This window comes from Bos taurus, chromosome 4 (assembly GCF_002263795.3).
Source record: "Bos taurus isolate L1 Dominette 01449 registration number 42190680 breed Hereford chromosome 4, ARS-UCD2.0, whole genome shotgun sequence".
NCBI classification, from domain to species: domain Eukaryota; kingdom Metazoa; phylum Chordata; class Mammalia; order Artiodactyla; family Bovidae; genus Bos; species Bos taurus.
In genome coordinates, this window is record NC_037331.1 from 85,287,314 (window position 1) to 85,307,535 (window position 20,222).

General features: G+C 38.1%; 1 protein-coding gene across 3 annotated transcripts in view; it reads right to left on the reverse strand.

Moving 5' to 3' along the window:
• Window positions 1–1,432: 1,432 nt before the first annotated feature.
• TSPAN12 (tetraspanin 12) overlaps window positions 1,433–20,222 on the reverse strand; it is a 66,406-nt gene continuing 47,616 nt past the window's right edge. For all 3 annotated transcript variants that reach the window (XM_005205654.4, XM_005205655.5, NM_001046512.2), the window contains 2 exon segments: window positions 19,596–19,739; window positions 1,433–3,063 (listed from right to left, as the gene is read on the reverse strand). In XM_005205654.4, coding sequence (XP_005205711.2) covers window positions 2,758–3,063; window positions 19,596–19,739 — 450 coding nt within the window. In that variant the 3' untranslated portion in view covers window positions 1,433–2,757.

A 20,222-nucleotide genomic window follows, 5' to 3' on the forward strand; every position in this document is an offset into this window, starting at 1 on the left:
ATTTTGTTGTTGTTGTTAACTGAGCTCAACATAACATATGCTTGTTCTTTCTGTGACTGTAAGATATTTCAAAAGAGAAGTAGCTAAATTAGACTAATAATAAAATTTAGTAGCTAAATTATCCAAATAATTCAAATAATACAGCTGTCTTAATTACTTGGCATTTTAGGTGAAATTATAGGAAGCTGAGGTGTTGAAGAAATTAGAAAAAGGGATACTTATGTTTTTGTTTAATTTTTTAATATTTTGGACCACACTATGCAGTATGTTGGAGAAGGCAATGGCACCCCACTCCAGTACTCTTGCCTGGAAAATCCATGGATGGAGGAGCCTGGTAGGCTGTAGTCCATGGGGTCGCTAAGAGTCAGACATGACTGAGCGACTTCACTTTCACTTTTTACTTTCATGCATTGGAGAAGGAAATGGCAAGCCATTCCAGTGTTCTTGCCTGGAGAATCCCAGGGATGAGGAGGCCTGGTGGGCTGCCGTCTATGGGGTCGCACAGAGTTGGACACGACTGAATCGACTTCACTTTCACTTTTCACTTTCATGCATTGGAGAAGGAAATGGCACCCTACTCCAGTGTTCTTGCCTGGAGAATCCCAGGGATGGGGGAGCTTGGTGGGCTGCCATCTCTGGGGTCACACAGAGTCGGACATGACTGAAGCGACTTAGCAGCAGCAGCAGCATGCAGTATGTGTGCTTCCCAGGTGGCACCAGTGGTAAAGAACCTGCCAGCTAAGAGACGTAGGAGATGAAGGTTCAGTCCCTGTGTTGGGAAGATCCCCTGGAGGAGGACATGGCAACCCACTCCAGTGTTCTTGCTTGAAGAATGCCAAGGACAGAGGAGCCTGGTGGGCTACCGTCCATGGGGTCGCAGAGTCAGACACGACTGAATCGACTTAGCACACATGAAGTATGTGTCATCTCAGTTCCCTGACCCATAGTTCAAACCCATGTCTCCTGCAGTAGAAGTGTGAGTCTTAACCACTGTACGAACAGGGAAGTCCTGGGGATGCTTATGGTTCTGATTGAGCAAGTTATCTACTCAATTTTTATTTAAGTTATGGTAAACATGATATTTAGCAGTTGATTTCAAATATTGTATTCCTTAGGCTCCTTTTCTTCAGAAAATTACTTTAAGAAACTGGGATATGAAAACACTGAGAAGATAAATTGAAATAAATGGGCATATTTTGTATTATATCAGACAACTACATTATTTATCATTTAGCTTAAAAAGAAAACTTGAAAAGTAAATGGGCATCTTTTTGTCATTTTTCAGTGAAGATACATATTCTTACAGAGTAGCTTTGGGTTTTAGAGATAGTTATTATTACTTTATTCAATCATGTTGTCTCAGATTTTCCCCCTTGCTAATATTTTGAATGGTGAAAGTGATTATAAAGTATAAAAATTAGACACAGGCAAATTTTTACTCTCTAGAAAATATTTATTGACACATTTTAATTTCCTTTCTATTTTCTGAGAAATAAACATAATACACAAAATACAGTAAAATGCACTTTTCCCATTTCAAATAAATATAGTTTACTCTTGTAAAAAATTTAATAATCTGTGTAATTCACCACAGTATCTTAATCAGTGAAATAAGGCAAAGAAAACCTCTAGCTAAACTGTCACTTACTTTAAGATTCTCTTGGCTTTTTGCTAGAGAAAAGGAAAACTATTCTCTGTAGAATTATATTGAGACTTGGAGACTGCTGCTTCTAGTTTGGAGAAGACAAAGATAAGTTCCTTTATAAAGTGTTTAGTGTCAAAATGAGTCTCAGTTTGGCAGAAGGATAATATCCAGGTCTTTGCTGAATGAACTAAAGTTATATGTAAACTTTTTCTGTTAATACTTCCTAGAAACTAGACTGCATTCTGAATTATAATGATTCCTTTGTATCACATGAGTAATTTTTCAAAATTAGTGGTTAAGTATTTAAGTTAACACTTATGTATGTAATATAAACCCAAGACAGAATGTTAAATTTAGCTCTATTAACAGGAAAGGTTAAAATAATGGTGCTATACACTATGGATTTATCCTTTTCACAATTGTTATTCTTCATGTTATAAGAACTGAAATCTACTGAATTATACAGAATTAACACAGACTCAACACAGACTCATATACACATATATCCCTGATCAGTTTGAGACAATGTTATAGTTTGCTCTTGTAAGTAGTAAGAATACTTTTAGTAACCAGCAAAAATCACATTTAGGTAGTCACCAATCTTCAGAGTGTACTTATGTATAATCTATTTCTCCTCAAAAGAATATATCACCAAGTAATAAAAGTCATTAGTACTGTCTAACTTCCTATGTTAGCAGTTATTTGGAACTTTATATACTAGTAAGCTTATGGAAGTAAATCAAACTTTACTGTAGCTCCAACTCCACCCTAGCATGTTTCGGCACATTTACATGGATGCAGAAATGCTGGTCAAACTCTGCCAAAGCATAAACCTCAAAGCATAACTGTGTTCAGTAAAAATCTTACACAGGCTATAAAGTGGGTATTAGATCTGTCCTCAGCATTACAAAAGGTATCAACTATTGTCCAGGTGGTGCTTTATCATATATGGAACTTTTCCCACTTCCTTTCAAAGAGTGGAACGTTATGTGCTTGGGTATCCTTTTATGGCAACATTTTCATTTCTACACATTTCTGAAACAGTTAAGTGTGTGTTCAAAAAATTCACAAGTCCAGTAAAATAAATTTGTGGTTTCCTTCTTTGACAGTCTCTATAATTCCTCCATCTCAAAATGTGTGTTAAAGCTGTTCGCCATGGATGTGTGTTCAAAGATCCTCGACAGGCTTGGTTTCAACAGTTCCACTGAATGACAAGGCAGATGCTGAGTGGTGTCATTCTTCAGAGCCATCATTTGGTCTGTCCCAGGCTCCCGCCTGTCATAGTAGAGAGCCCAGAGCAGAGTAATGGTGAGAATCATGGCCAGGATCTGTGTCACTCCAATAGAGATCCCCAGAAACCTCAGCACCTGCAGCTGTTTGGTTCCTCTCAAAAAGGAATACATTTTCTTCCCACAACCCTGTAAAAGAAATAATATGGTCAATATTCCTCTCACTGTGTTACAGAGGATCAAAATAGTGAAAAATAAAATCATCCATCAGTTAGTGGAACCAAACAATTTGAATTACAAACTTTTAAGATAGTGACTCTCAAGAGGGAACCCCTGTGAGCTGCTGGATTGGAGACAGAGGTGTGCATTCTCTGAAAATAAATTTTAATTATTAAAATAACTGCCTTCTTGTCTCCTTCCCCAGCTTCTATAAATAACTCAACTAAATCAAGGAAACCAAGGCTACTGAACCAGCCTATTGTTAATTTGTGGATTATAGTAGAGGAGAGGAATACATAATACATAACTCTTAAATTTCCAAAGACACTTATAAGTAACTATACCCTAATAAGTCATTACTCTTAAGAAATAAAAATCATGTAAAACTAGTCACAGACACATTTCAGTAACTACCTTTTCTGGTATACCATGTAATGCAAATTAACAGCAAAACATTAGCAGTTTTATCAATTTCACCAAAAGTGAAGTTAAAATATTTATAAGTAATACTATTGATACTTAATACTGCTTTAATAAAATAACTTCTCTATTCATCTTACCTAGTTAATACACACACACACACACACACACACACACGCACACGCACACACACACACTGAGAAACCAAAATAGATGACACAAAGACAATCACCGACATTCAGGTATTTTTCAGAGTTCCACTCAGGTAATTCATCAGAACCCACTCGCACTTATGCTTATATGTAATTCTAACATCCTTATATGACACCATATAGATCATGAACTTCAGAGCCAGAATTCTGAATTCAAATTCCTGCTCTGCTATTTATAAGCTTTGTGACTTTTTTCATGTTACTTAATCTCTCTGTGATTCAGTTTTCTTGTATGAAAACATGAATGATAATAGGGCTGGCCTGTTTGTGATCTTGGGGAAATTAAATGAACAAGCACAATTAAACACCTAGAATGTGATCTCATATATAGTAAGAGCTCAGTAGGGATCAGATTTATCTGATATATCAGCCCACAGAAGATTAGAAAGCACAAATTAAAAGAGCTGCAAAATCTATGAAAAGCAGGTATTAATGGACAAGTATGAGTACAAAACTTTTTTAGAGAATAAAACACCAAAAGCATGGCATTGTGTTCCCACTGAGTACTGATGAAATAATCCTTGCCCACCTGTAACAGCGAAGGTGGGGGCCACTGTTTCTCAAGACAGTGAAGTAACTATCCAAAATGATGTTTGCCACTGAGACTTTAGATCATGACTCTCCTCATGATGCAAAAAAATCTTTAACATAGTTTGGAAAGAGGCACATCAAAACTACTTAAAAAGGTTTAGCTTCAGACATTTGGAAATTAACATCATTGCGAGTAATGCAGCACAGATCATCATATCCATCTCCAAAGAAATTGATATAAAATGGCTTTGCATGGTTTAGTTGACTCCTCAACTGTTTTCAGTACTTAGTACAAAAATGGATCTTTAATGAATGAAGAACAATTAAAATAAAATCTACAATTAAAGGTAAACTACTCAAGAAGTGCATATGCTAATGATACAACCCTGTGAAATAAGTCAATTATTATTTGATGTTTACCTTTTCAGCAGTCTCTGGTGCTTAAATTTTACCCATATAGTTCTTCCCATTGGCATGTAAAGATCTCCCATCCCTTTAGACTAACTCACTCTAAGCTGAATAACTATGCAGAAAAGGTAAGACTTTTTAATTTGTGATTAAAACAAAGCAGAAATCGACTATGCTTCATACTCTGGCATCCAGTAAAGTCTGTTTCAATTTTATTTTAAACAGCCGCATATACCAAAACAAAGATACAGTAAATTATATTATCTAGGATATTTGGGAATGTGATATATTAGATAACAGTGAATGTTCCAGAGTGGGAGGGGAACTTAGAAGTCAAAAAGTTCAGCTTTTTAATTTGTAAAAATACGGCTAAAAAGCACTTCTAGAGTAACATCCACAAAACTGGCAGAAAAAGGACCTCTGAATAGCCTGTCCCCCATATAAGCAATGAAAGCACTACAGAAAATTGTCAGAATCAACTTTTTTTTGAACTCTGGAAATTAACCAAATGCTTGCAGCAATCTGAGGAGCATTTATTCAAGAGAAGCACCTGAATCTCAGTAAGAACAGCAAGCTTTGTGGCATTTTAATGTGCTTTACTCCCATACCCCTTCCCCAGCTCTGCAGGAGCCTTGAAAATAAACAGCCCACAATTATGGTAAAAATCAGTGGTCTGGCAGCCACCAAAGGCAACAGAAAAGGGTTGGAGCTCCTTCAAAGACCCACTGTCAGAGAACTGTCATTATTTGTCCTATCTGGTGGTTCCCTGAAAGAGCTCACTAGCAAAGCTGTCTTTATTTGACTTGACTTGCAGTTCAACCTGGGCAACAGAATTTTCCCTCTGGGGAGTATTTGTCAAAAGCATTCACAGGTAACTGCTCAACACTGAGGCTGCCTGAGGCAGTGGATAATAGTTGCACACAATGGGCTAGTCAAAAGCCGAAGGGAAAAAACTGGAGAATGTGAAGTCCTTTGTGGTTTTGGCAAAGCTCTGACATATTTGCAGGGATCTAGAAAGTTACACACGTGAGTAAGGTTATGCTCAATCCCAGGACTGTGCACATGTTCAAGAAAGAACTAAGAAGACCCTAAGATCTCACCTCTGGCTCATATTAATTGAGGCTCTATGCTTCCTCAGCAAAGTCTGGAAGACTTATGGGTTCTGGGAATCTAAGGAAACCTCAGTGGCCACACAAGAAAATGCAATAAAATATTAAGACAATCCAGGCTGTCATGAATGGGTTTGGATCCCAGTGAAAAAAGGGTTTGGATCCCAGTTCCACCCAAAAAAGTGGACATAGGATTGTATCGTTATGGCTCATAGTCAGGACCTGGCCTCCTTAGAGGTCACTGGACTGGAAGATTATCTCCATGTCAAGGAGGGTAAAGGTGGTTTATTCAAAGCAAAGGCCCTAGTTAGACTCCTCAATTTTTTTTTTAATTTTATTTTATTTTTAAACTTTACAATATTGTATTGATTTTGCCAAATATCAATTTTTAATAAATAAATCAGCCCTATTACTTCTTCATTTAGTTTACAAAGATAACTCCCAAACTAGACAGAATGTAAGTATTTAGTTTAGTACTAAGTTTGTCATCAGAATTTATTAAATTATAGTTTGTCCTTCTCTATCAAAAACCCCTCAAAAAGAGATGTTATCTATAGACTCTTTAAAATAAATAAAACCAATTGCCATCTCTAGGTACTTCAATTTATATCTAAATACCACACCAGACTACCAAATTCTGCCATGCTGCAATATATTAACCTGTGCCCTTACGTTTTATTTTCCACTGAAGTGTATTTCAATGATATTGAAGAACACCATAAGAAATTACTCTATAAAAATTTTGAAAAATAATATTGAAGGTATTTTCCTAGGTATTTTAGAGTGGTAGATATAAAACTGCACTTGAGCAAATACTTTAGAATTTTGCTCCCTTTGAAAAACTAGAATACATGCCCTCCAAACATTAAAATGATCCAGACGATTATGTGTCATTTCACCTGGGCTTTCAGAAAGCTCAAGGACAAATATGAAACTAAACCACAGTAATCCCATTTGCCTTCACATCAAGCATGTCCAATTACTCTTTCTTTAATCCTGGCTTTCTACTGCTATTTATGTATTTTTCCCTTCCAGTTTTATTGAGTTATAATTCACACAGCACTGTGTAAGTTTAGGGCATACAACATAATAATTTGACTTACATATATCATGAAATGATTATCACAATAAGTTTACTGAATATCCATCATCTCATATAGATACAAAAGAAAAGAAAAAGAAGAAACATTTTTACATTTAAGAGTTGTAATGAGAACTCTTAGGATTTACTCTCTTAACAACTTTTATATATAACACACAGCAATGTTAATTATATTAATCATGTTCTACATTACTTCTCTAGGACTTATTTAGCTTTATCCAATAAATAAATCTTATTTTTATTATTCATCCATTGTGCCTTTTTGTTGTATGTTGCATTAAATCATTTAATAAAAATATACAAAGTGTAAACATATAAATAAAGCACAAATCCCTCTACATTGTGTATAATTTAATATTTCTTTAGTAATTCAGGAGGCACTGTAAAAACTTGCAGCCTATTAGGTATCACGCTGAATTTCAGAGAATTGCTTACACTATTACTTAAAGTTAAGGATTAACTTTCCAAATGAATATTCTTCTTCTTGGAAAGAGAGTATTTTTTTCAGATTTCTGTGTACAATATGATTGTCTGCCTCAGCCACTCTCTGAATTCTTCATAGAAACAGCTCCGGGTTTATGGCCTATTCTGCAACACCCTCTTCAAAGTAGTTCAGTCTGAATACAAGTTGTGAGCTTATTTTGAGCCAGTCAAATAATCATGAATAAGATTCACACTTTTCAGTGTAAACTTGGATTTTTTTGTTGAAAAGCAAGACACTAAGTCTAAAGAAGAAAAAATATAAATGTGTCTCTATATAATCTATTCAACTATTCACAGATATTTAGTTGCACAAATAAACACTGTTGAGTGTTTGCTGTTGAGTGAGACAAAAAAGGAAACAGAAATGTTAGAGTTCAAAACTGCATTCCATTTCACAAAGACTCTTTTACTCACAATAGGAAAGAACTAAATTGCATTTATTTGCTTTTCTCAAAATAAAATACTGAGTTGATTTACCTTGAATATGTTTTCTTCCTAAATAAAGCCATGTTAGCACTGCATTAATAACCTCAGATAATTTAAAGGTATGGAATAAGACAAGCTGGCTAACCTACTTTGCTTGCTGCAATGTTAAAATTCTGGTCAACTGTAAATAACAACACTACCTTTTTATCAGAGAGAAATTACTAATCCCTGTATTTCCTGGAATCTATCTGAAGGCATGTCAAGATGCCTTACTTCACTTGAGGAAATTATACACTTGAAATTATTCTCTGATCAAGCTCCAAGATGAGTTTCTAAAATTAGAAGAACTCCTGTGGCTTTTCAGTACTCAATATTCACAGGCCACATCAAAAAATTAGACAGACTTCCAATGTGCTTATGAAGATAAAGTATAAATAAAATCTAGGTGCCAATACATGCCAGTATTGATATCTTCATAACCAATTTTTCATAATAAACATAACTCCCAAGTTTGAGATGACAGTGTTAATTATCAGGTACAAATAAATAACATTCAGTCCTATTTATTTTAAAATTGAAAAACTGAGTGATAGCAGTTCATGAGTTCATGAGCTTTAAAGAAGTTGGAGCAAAAGTTCTCCACTGATAAGCATAAGCTCTGCAGGAAAATAAACCCGTCCTTAAAAAAAATTAAACAGCAAGTAATAAAATTCACTACAAGATTTTCTGTTTTGTTAAGAGTAAAGTTACTCACACCCATACACAGGAAAAGCAGTAGAAAAAGTCTTCATGTATCTCAAAAAAACCCACAGACACTTGTATCTCATTTCATCTTCACAAGATCCCCATTAGAGATGAAGAATCCCAAGTTTAAAAGACTACATTTATTGAACATCTGTCATTTTTACCAAAAATATGAGGGTGAAAGAGGAGAGTGAAAAAGCTATCTTAAAGCTCAACATTATAAAAACTCAGATTATGACATCCAGTCCCATCACTTCATGGCTAATAGAAGGGGGAAAGTGAAAGCCGTGACAGATTTTATTTTCTCGGGCTCCAAAATCACCGTAGATGGTGACTGCAGCCATGAAATTAAAAGATGCTTGCTCCTTGGAAGGAAAGCTATGAAATCTAGACAGCATGTTAAAAAGCAGAGACATCAGTTTGTGACAAAGATCAGTATAGTCAAAATTATGGTTTTTCCAATATTCATGTACAGATGTGAGAGTTGAACCATAAAAATGGCTGAGTGCTGAAGAATGGATGCTTTTGAATTATGGTACTGGAGAAGACTCTTGACAGTCCCTTGGACAGCAAGGAGATCAAACCAGTCAATCCTAAAGGATATCAACCCTGAATATTTATTGGAAGGACTGATGCTGAAGCTGAAGTTCCAGTACTTTGGCCACCTGATGTGAAGAGCCCGCTCACTGGAAAAAGACCCTGATGCTGGGAAAGGCTGAAGACAAAAGGAAAAGGGAACTGCAGAGGATGAGATGGGTAGACAGCATCACTGACTCAATGCACATGATTCCAGCAAACTCCAGGAGACAGTGAAGGACAGAGGAGCCTGGTGTGCTATAGTCCATGGGGTTGCAAAGAGTCAGACATGACTTAGTGACTGAACAACAAGTGTTAGAAAACCCAGAAGGTAGTATTCTCCCTAGGAAGGTGAGGTGCAGGGGCAGACGTTCACTGTCTAAGCAGAAAATGTATAAATACAAATTGCTCATTAGACGTCATCTCTCACTGGGCGCTTTTGTCCACCTAAATGTTTGTCCTTAAGAACTGGAAAAATGTGAAAACGAAATGAGAAACCACATGAAGTCCCCAAAACCTTGATCTAAAATCTACCTTCAGCCAACACAAATAGAACTAGAAAATTCATATTTTCCTGCCATTACTAGCAAAATTTAGGGCAATTTGGTTAGTTAAAAATCTAATCATGGGTCACTATTTTTTCTATTTACCCTAATAAATGTTAATAAATTCCTGTTATTATTGTCATTTGCTACCACCATGCATTGAAGATTTGTGTTTATTTCGTGTCAAGTGGTTTGCTAAAGGTTTCTTATTAAGTAGCTTAATTTATTTTTTTTAATTATAATGAGGCAGATACTACTATTATCTCATTTGATGGATAAGGAAATTGAGGTTTAGAAGTGAAAAAATCTACAAACACTCAGCTTCCTCCTCACCATGTACTCCACATCTTGAAATTTTAGTGACTAATACGAGTATGGGCTTTGGAATCAAATAGATCTGAGTCCAGTCACTGACTAGCTCTATAAAAATGGACTAGGGCACTGAACCTCTCTGTGCCTCACCTTTCTTATCTGTAAAATGGAGATAATGATACAGCACCTTCAAATAAATGTTATAGGGCTTATATATACATTTATATGACATACATAAAATGCTTGCTCAGAGAGTTCTATATGTGACTCATTTGAAAAACCCTATGTGTCCTTTTCAATCCCTAATTTACTTTAAATCTCAGCTATTACTGTAGTATATATTACAAACAGGAATTATTTGAAGGGTTGTAAACATGCTAATTCACTCACATGAGATGGGTATTTGTTATCTTCATTTTAAAGGCAATAAAAATGAAGCACAGAGAGGTTAACCCAAAGAGTCTAGTTTGGAGCCTATGTCTAGTATGGAGTCTAGTAAGGAGTCTAGTTGGAGTCTACTTTGGAACCTCTGAACCATGATTCCTCACGAAGGAAAACTCATTCCTAGAATCCTCTCCTCCCTTGGCCTTTAGGACACTGCTTTCCATTTCTTCTCTACCTACAACAGGTGTCTTCTCTGTCTTTAAGTATTGCCATTCCCCAACTTCTGTCCTTTGCTGCATATATTACGCCATCTCTTTGTGTAGTTTTACCTCCTCCTATGAATGTATTGCTTCCTACAAATTGATACTACCTGAAAACTGTTAAGACATCCCACTTGCCCCAGTGTGTTCTCCACTCTTCCTAGCATAGCATTTTCTACAGGAACATAGCCTCCTATCCGGAGACCACACTTACCAGCCTTCCTTGCTGCTAAGCACAGTCTTGTAAGCCCAGGGAATGTGTGCAGAGGTGCGGAGGGCGGAGCTTCATGCATTGGATGCTCCCCATCCTACTTCCTCCTCCTCCCCACTACTGCAACTTAAGGAAAAGAGGAGCAATTGTGGAAGACAAATGTTTAAAAAAGTGACTGTCTAACCACCTAAGACCCCTGGGTAAACCTGTACAATAGGGCTGCCTGGCAGCCTGGACCAGCTGGCTGATCTATGAGAGAGAAACAGAGTTCTACCTTATGCAAGCCATTGTATTTGGAGCTAGCACTTTCCTAAATAGGGCACACAAAACCCAGATCTCTGGCTGAATTCTGTCTCCTGAGCTTCATACTTCCTAGTGGGTTTCTGCACATGGAAGCCCTGATAGGAACCTTAAGCTCAGCATTTCCAAAATGGAGCTAATCAAATCCTACTGCTCCCCTCAACAAATGACTTCTTCATCTCTCCAGAGCCCAAGTCAATGTCAAGCATCCTGTCCTTGCAGCTTCCCTGTCACTCACTCCCCACCCCCACCCCAGTCATCCTTCTATTCATTCTCCCCCTTTAACTATCTTTCACATTCATTCCCTCCTTGCCCTCCTCAATGGCACACCTGAATTCCAGCCCTTATAATCACTCATGTGAATTACTTGCACAGTTCCCTACCTGATTCCCTTCTCATCCCATCAAGACACAATTCTCACCTCCACTCAGACTTCACAAAGCCAACCTAATGATTTTTTTAAAGCATAAATTTAAAATTGTTACTCTGTGAGGTACTTTCTCAGGTCAAAATATTATTATGGCTTTCTATATTGGTACCTTCTAAAGGCAAAATTTGCAAGTCTCTACTAATAAAGCACAGGAGGAAAAATAAGTTGTTTGAATAGTGAATAGGTAACAGGAAACTCGCCAGTGACTATATTGAGACAGAGAGAGAAAGGAAAGAAGGCATTTGTATACCCGAAGCAAAACCGGCAGAACAGTTCAAGACCTGATTAGATCAAGCAAAGCTTGAAGATAAAAGGAATTTCCACCCCCACCAAGCCCAAACTGGTCCTGCAAGGCTTGGATGATAAGACAGCTATCACCCCAGGTCCCAGTCAACCCCGATCCCTGCCAGCAGTTAACGGAGGAGATAATGAAGTCAGCAGAGAAGCACGAGGGAGTGTCTTTGCCTTTATATAAAGGAGCCCTGAGAATGGAACTTCTTGGGGATATTCCATCTAAATAACCACGGAACTTGAAAAGCTTCCTACCGTTCACCGTTCAGGCAATTCTATGTATGTTTATCTGAAAATGGCGCTTCATTATTAATAAATCAGCATCCCATAACTACTCTGTCCTCAGCTTTACTTTCCTAACAATGCCTCAAATTGGTGAACTTGTTTGTCTTTTCATCTGGCAACTACTCACAGACTTCAGGATAAAATACACGCATTAGCAGGACATACAGGGCTTTTCATAAGTCAGCACCTGCCCTGTTCAGCCCTTCCCATGCCCCCTGCACCCACTGGGCTGTCCTGCTTCTAGCTCTAATTCTGCACCATTGCCTCTGCCTGAAAAGTCCTTTAGGGACCCAAGCCACCCACATGTTTTTCAGCACCTGGCTAACATTCACTTAGCCTTTAATAAGACTGGAGACCCAGTATCTACTACCTGCTCTGTGTGTTCTCACCGCACAACTCCATTATAAAGACAGTGGCATGAAGAACCGCCCACCCAGTGTCAGGCTTCTTCCCATGCCCCAGGTCAGGATCATCTCCTTCCCACCTCTTTTCCTAGTCACTGACGGGAGGATCATTCCTTCACAGATTTAACCAGTTTCACAGTAGTGCAACTGGATGGTACCTGGCCAAGGTTCTAAGCTGTTACCTCTTCCTTCCTGCCTTGGGTTCCTTTTTTCAACACTTTCCCCTAATTTTGTTTGTTTGGGGCATGGCAATTTACCTGGTCCCGAGAAGAATCCTACTAGCAGCACAACAGCAGGATGAGCTAGGAAAAAAATAATCCATCCCATACCTAGGTAGAGCTTGCCAGAAGGCCACACCCCCATTCCCCACCCCGTCCTTCTGTACCCACAACACTGTCATCTTTCTTCCTCTGGTTCAGAAGTGCTGACATAATATTTATGTGTGTAGGATGCTGTGTGTGAAAATCATAAAATTAAACTTCTATTAGTCAAAGCAGACACATAGGACTGACTCACCTTTCTAATTCTAACAAAAACGTTGGCAGGAGAAGAGTATTAACAAAGAGAGTTGAGGGCTGAGATTACTGCCCCTCCCCAGAAAAAATGTACATAGATTATAAAATGAATATCATTTTCAAGGACAGCAGGGTGCAAAGAAGATGGGTGGGGCCAGGACCTCCAATCCCAGGAAGGCTGAATTCCTGACTCTCAGCTCACTGAAAGGTTAACACACAACTGGGAGAAAAGCCTCAAAACAAGCCATCTCACATGATCACCACGGCTGCCCCCACCTTCAACTTAGGGGAGCATCTCTGCATGTCCGTTTGCTTTCTGAGAGGACTGCAGACCTAGACACATCGTTATCATCTCTGTTCTTTTTCCTGCAAGTCTGGACTCAGAGAGAAAGACACATCCCCTTCATATCCATACCCCTCAGGCTCGTGCTTAGTCGTGTCCGACTCTGCAACCCCATGAACTGTAACCCAGCCAGACTCTTCTGTCCATGGGATTCTCCAGGCCAGAATACTGGAGTGGGTTGCCATTTCCTCCTCCAGGCGATCTTTCTGACCCACGGATCAAACCCAAGACTCCTGCATCTCCTGCATTGCAGGCAGATTCTTTTACTGCTAAGCCAGCAGGGAAGCCCTGCCCTCCTCTCTCTCTCTATTTATATAGAGAGGTTTTCTGTCACTCAGAAAAGAAACAACCAACCATCTAAAAAGGAAGAAATGGTTTAGGGCAAAATTATTTGCCATAAAGGAAAGTATTAAGAATATTTGATATTCAAACCCAATACCACAGGGAACTTGTTAAGATTAAAGGTCTAAAGAAAAAGTATCTAAATGGCACACAGCTTCGTGGAAACCAGCTCACCGTCTGGCCCTTGCATAACCTCTGTGAATAACTAATTTTCTGAAGAAGCAGTCCATCTCTGAACAGTTGTCTTTCTCCTAACTACAAAGCAAAGGATTGTGTCTTTGGACATATACTTTACTTGACTCTCTCTCCCTCTTGCTTGTACATTTGAGTTGGTCCTTTTGAAGTAGGGCCTGTTGTTAGCATGTTTAGCTCCATTTCTTTTTCTTGAGGTGGCACACAGAGGATAAACATGCTTTTTCAATTTTTTTTGAGGAGATGTTTTTTCTTCATTTTCTGTCTGAGATAGCAAGCACTGTAACTATTCCCTACAACTGTGTTTCTTCACACTTTTAGGTATATTGTCTCTTCCCGAGAAAAGCTGATGAAAGCTATGGATACCGGTCGCTGAAAAAATGCATGCAAAATATCAAAAATAATTACAATAGTATCACTTTTCTCTTGAAGCCCATCCAAGAGTTGGGCTTGGGTAAGGTCCCTGGGCAAGGAGTAAGAAGTCCCTATTTTACCCAAACTTTTAACTCTACCAGCCTTCTTTAGTCTTCTTTCTCTCTTCTTATTCTCCAGTCAAGTCTAGAGCTCTAGTAGCTGACAGGATGGAAAACTCAGCAAGGGAGAGAAGGAAGAGATGCATCTTAGTCCTGTATTTTACCAACTTAAACTCTGATGTTTCATTGAAGCCAAGTCTCACACCTAATATTTAGAGAGTGTGATTACATTAAAAATCAAATTAGAGGGTAGGAAGTAGTCAGGAATCTGTGGTCCAGCCACCTCCAGGATGAAGGAAGGGTAGCTTTTACACTTGCAGTTTTCTGGGTGAAAAGATACTCCTCAAAAGATCTTTGCCAGGCCAAATCCTTGCCACCAACTGGGCTAGGTTCAAATGTCATCTCCTAAGAGAACCTGTTCCTAAACAGCCTATCTTAAGTAATCCCTTCATAGGGCTTCCCTGATAGTTCAGTTGGTAAAGAATCCACCTGCAATGCAGGAGACCCTGGTTTAATTCCTGGGTCAGGAAGATCCACTGGAGAAGGGATAGGCTACCCACTCCAGTATTCTTGGCCTTCCCTTCTGGCTCAGCTTGTAAAAAATCTGCCTGAAATGCAGGCAGCTGGGTTCAATCCCTGGGTTGGGGAGATCCCCTGGAGAAGGGAAAGGCTACCCATTCCACTATAGTCCATGGGGTCACAAAGAGTTGGACACGACTGAGTGACTTTCACTTCACTTTCACCAAGAAAGTCATTCTTTAGCACATGGCCCTGTTGAGAGTCTTCAAAGTGCTTTTCACCACTTGAAATGATCTTTTACTGCTATTTTTTTCTTGTTAAATGTCTAACTAGAATATATGTTATACTGCAGGAGAACTTTTTGTCCCCAACATTCTCCACTATATCTTCAGCATTCACAACAGCACTTGGAAACCAGTAAGCAAAACTTTTGAATGAATGAATGGGACAGAACCAAATTGATGTTCAGAGATATTTTCATCTGTGAATTTTTGAATGTATACTTTTATACAAGTGGATAGCTCATTACGGATATTTGAGGAGCTGTGTGCCAAACCAAACAATACCTCTGATAAAAATGTTTTTAAAATGTGTGATTACTGCTCTATTTCCACTCTGTCATTTTTCACAGATTTCAAATATGTCATAAAATATTATTGGGTCAGGGACCATGCAGGCCACCAGATGGTTCAGAATGATTTATTTCCTTGATTTCAGACTGCTGAAGAAAGATTGCAGGAAGAAAGTCAGTTCTTATCTCTAAGCTTACAGAATATGAAAGATAAAAGGGACCTTGAAGTTCATCTAGTCCAGATTCACTCTTAATTTAAAAATCCATTCTACCTACCAATGACATAGTTATCTGACCTTGACTTTAATATTTTTAGTGATGAGACACTCACTGTTTTACAAGAGAACCTTTATCACAATTGGACGGATTTTGATGAGCAAGGTCTTCCTTCTATTGATTCAAAATTTCCTTCCTGTAACTTCTGGCCCTTGGAGCAACAATGAATAAGTCTAGTTCCTGTTCAGAATGATGAACTTTGAAATATTAGGAGACATCAAAATATCTCTTTTTAGTACTTACTATTTCAGAATAAATTTCCTGAATACCAATAGCTGTTCCTCACTTGTTTACCCTTTTAGACCCCTCATGGTTCAGGTGGATGATCTCTGGGCACACTGCAATTTGGAAACGTTCTCCAGGGCAGAGAGGAATTAACTCTTATCTTTAATGATGGATTTAATTGTATTTGTGCCATAAAGCTACTAAGTTATCCACTTTTGTAAGTCAGCTATACATATAATTATGTGCTATATCATTATCAATATCAGCATCTGTTATTAATTATAAAATGCAAATGCAAATTACTCTGATATAATGAACCTCTATCTCTGCTGGAAGTCTGTCTCAGACTTCCAGAGAACATCTCAGAACTGATAATGTCAGCTTGCTTTGGAAAGTCTTTGATGAAAATATGAAAAAAACTTTTAAAATAATATGGATCATCAATTGGCCCATGCACAATAGTGTAGCTCTTTTTAATCTTAAAATTCATGTAACAGCAATTATAGACATCCTGAAGTAAAGCACCATTAAAATACTACCAGCAAAAGTGAATTGCCTTTTTAAACCAAAAATTTTCATTAAATATTTAATTAATTGCTTCTCAACTAAGTAACAAAATTGAAGTGAATCTGTCCATATTCAGATTTTGTGGGAAGATATGGCAAATTCATCCATGTTCTGTCATTCTCAAGGGTCAATATTGGTTATAATCATATTACTAGTATTAATCACCAAAGAAGGTAGAAATTATTATATATGTAGCCCAATAATTTCCCATATTGACTTCCTACTCCTAAGAATTAACAAATGGATTAGACTAAGTTCACACTAGGAACACTGATAGGTTTCAACTCATATGTTACATTCACATCTATTCTGTAATCATCTGGGGCTTTTTATGGATTTTGGTTTTGGATTTTATTCTGAAAAATTTTTTTTTTAATCCCAGGAGGCAGCACTCCCTGGGGCTCACATTCCAATAAGTAAATGTCTGTCTATAGTCATCTGTTTTGCTTTTTTTTTAAACCTAGTGGTGAGTTATAATGTCTTTGAATATCCACAATTATGTCTGCATTTACTATTATCTTAGAAATATTTAGCACAACCTCCTGTTTTATGAAATCAACAAGACTTTAACTATTGAACTTAGGTGACCATCCCTACTACAGATACCAACCAATATTCAGCTTTCACCCCCCAAAAAAGATGTAGGATATCACTGAGGAACTCAAGAGACACTGAACAAATAATTCTTCGTTCAATATATCTTGTATATTCTTTTCATTCAAAGCCAAAATGCTACTAAGCATAATATGCTTAAAATGATAACATCTAAACACAGTACTTCCCAGTAGTGTGGGGCATGACTACAAGTATTTTGATTATTCTTTAAAATAAACAACCTGAGTTATTCAGCTGCTTCAAAAATTCTCGGCCCCTCCAAATTCATATGTTAAGGCCCTAATCCCCAGAACCTCAGAATGTGATCTTATTTGAGAATAGAGTCTCTGCAGATAGAGTTAGTTAAGATGAGGTCATAGCAGGGAAGGATGGGTCCCTGGTCCAGTGTGACTGGTGTCCTTATGAAAAAGGGAAACTTGGAGACAAATGCAAACAGGGAGACTGCCATGTAAAGATAAAGGCAGAGACGTGGGTGATGCTTCTACAAGCCAAGGAATGCCAGTGATGGACAGCAAACCACCAGAAACTGAGGGAGAGGCACAGAACAGCTGTTTCCTCACAGGCATCAGAAAGAACGGACCTTGCTGACACCTTCATCTCAGACATACAGCCTTTAGAACTGTGAGTCAATAAATATGTTTTGTCTAAGCTACTCACACTGTGGTACTCTCCTACCTTAGGAAGACTAACACAATTCTGAATCTCTTAAAAATATTTGGCACTTCTCTCTGTGGCATGTCTTCAGAGCCCAAAGAACTTTATTTTGGATATCTTAAATGTGACATAGCCTTGTCCTCTCATATGAATTTTTTAACAGCCAAAAGTTACTCATATTTAAGATATGTATGAGATGAAGCATTGGTATGGGTAATCCAGCATCTTTTTCAAATTTGTTAATTTACACTATAAATTAATAAAACTGATTTTCTCTTTGTGTATCTTTACAACTGACTTTAGCAAATGGCCTAAAAGGTGTTTGGAACAATAATAGTATTTCCAGGGAAAAACAGATGTGTGTTGTGTGTATATATTATATTATGAATGGTGTCAATTGTTATTTTTATGTTAAGATGATTTGTGGTACCCAGATGCTTGACTGGTGAGGTATCTGGGAAATGATCCCAGCCCATCAGCTGGAGCAGCTTCCCGGCATCTGATTTACGTTTTGAGCCTCCATTCTAGATCAAGACTATAAAACCTTCTGTAAAGATGTTTATATCCGTGTGGTCCTACATAGGAACTGCTAGCCCCAAGTAGCTGTGGAGCACTTAAAATGTGGCTAATGCAACTGAGCAAATGCAATTTTTATTTGGTTTAATTTTAATTGAAATAAGAACATGTAGCTATTGGTTGGTAAAGAATCCACCTGCAATGCAGGAGACCTGGGTTCAATCCCTGGGTCGGGAAGATCCCCTGGAGACGGAATAGACTACCCACTGCAGTATCCTTGGGCTTCCCAGGTGGCTCAGATGGTAAAGAATCCACCTGCAATGTGGGAGACCTGGGTCCAATCCCTAGGTTGGGAACATTCCCTGGAGGAGGGCATGAAAGCCCACTTCAGTATTCTTGCCTAGAGAATCCCCATGGACAAGGAGCCTGGCAGGCTACAGTCCATGGGGTCTTGAAGAGTCAGACATGACTGAGCGACTAAGCACAGCACAGCTATACTAAGCACAGCACAACTATACTGGAATGATGTAGTTCTAATTTTAACTTGAAAATAGGATTCCCTTAATGAAGTTTGAAAGTCACCATTAAAAATGAAGGAATAAGAACGATTCTGCTAACAAATGAATAACTGATGATTCCAATAAATTCTCCCAGAAAACATAACTATGAAAGTTTCTTGGCCACTTGATAACTGATTTGAATCCTAGTGAGCATCTGTCATTAAACCAGCTAAAACTAACATCACTGATCATTAACCAGCAGGGGGACCTGAAGACTTGAGGATAGCATTTTCTCTGGGGAGTGGAGAGAAACACACAATTGTGTGTGTGTGTGTGTTGTCATTTTGTTTTGTTTTGTTTGTTTTCTTCCTCTCCCCCACTCCCATGTTTTAGTATATCGGAAGCCCTAAAATACCTATTCTGCTCAGGAACTCCAAACCTTGTCTTCCTGAAAATCCAGAGTTAGTCACACACTCTGCATGTCTATTTTAAAAGCACCCTTAGGAGACGGCAATGGAGCTTGGTTCTAGATAACACAGTTCAAACTCCAATTAATTCTAAAACCTAATCTTTCCCAATTTTCTCTGTTAAAATGTGATCAGTATTCAGACTTTTATATTTATTTTTAGCTTGGTTCCCTTTCTTCACATTTCAGAGGAAAAAATATTTCAAGTTCTTCATATTTAGATAGAGGAGGAAAATTGCATTGGCCCTTTGTTGGTTCTTTACTTCCATGATAAGTGAATGACACAGGGCCCTACCTCTTGGTAGAGGTCACTGAGATCTTCCTGGTGGGCCTGTCTGGAACATCCTGGGAATTCCCTAACACAGCAGGAATCCGGGGGCCAGTCCATCTCTGTCATTTCCAGCCAGTCGGTGAAATAGACAACGCCACAGCACTTGAACTGCAAAAGAATGACCGGTCAGGCTCAGAAACAACAAAAATATTTTCTTAACTTTTGGGAGATTAAACGTTAGATTTCTTAAATTTTTGCACCCAGAGCTGAAGTCACTTCTGTCATCACCTAATGATATGTGCACATTCTATACTGACAACAGAAATGTAGAAGAGGACTTCATAATGGAACAATTCTGAACAATAACGCCCATAATGCACGAAGACAGATCAGGCATGACTGGGACTCATTCCCCAAGTATAAGCTCCTCTACAAGTGATCATAGAGCGATAGTATTAATATGCATACTAACAAAACAAATAGCTGAAATCATGCATTTAACATTAAGCCTCTAGCTACTAGGGAATAGTTGATCAATCTGTTTGCATATTGCCTAGTTACCGACTTAACTGCTTCACAAATTCAAATATTATACTAAATGTTTCTGTAATCTCTGTAGAAAGATTTTTGGCCAACAGCCCACATCACAAA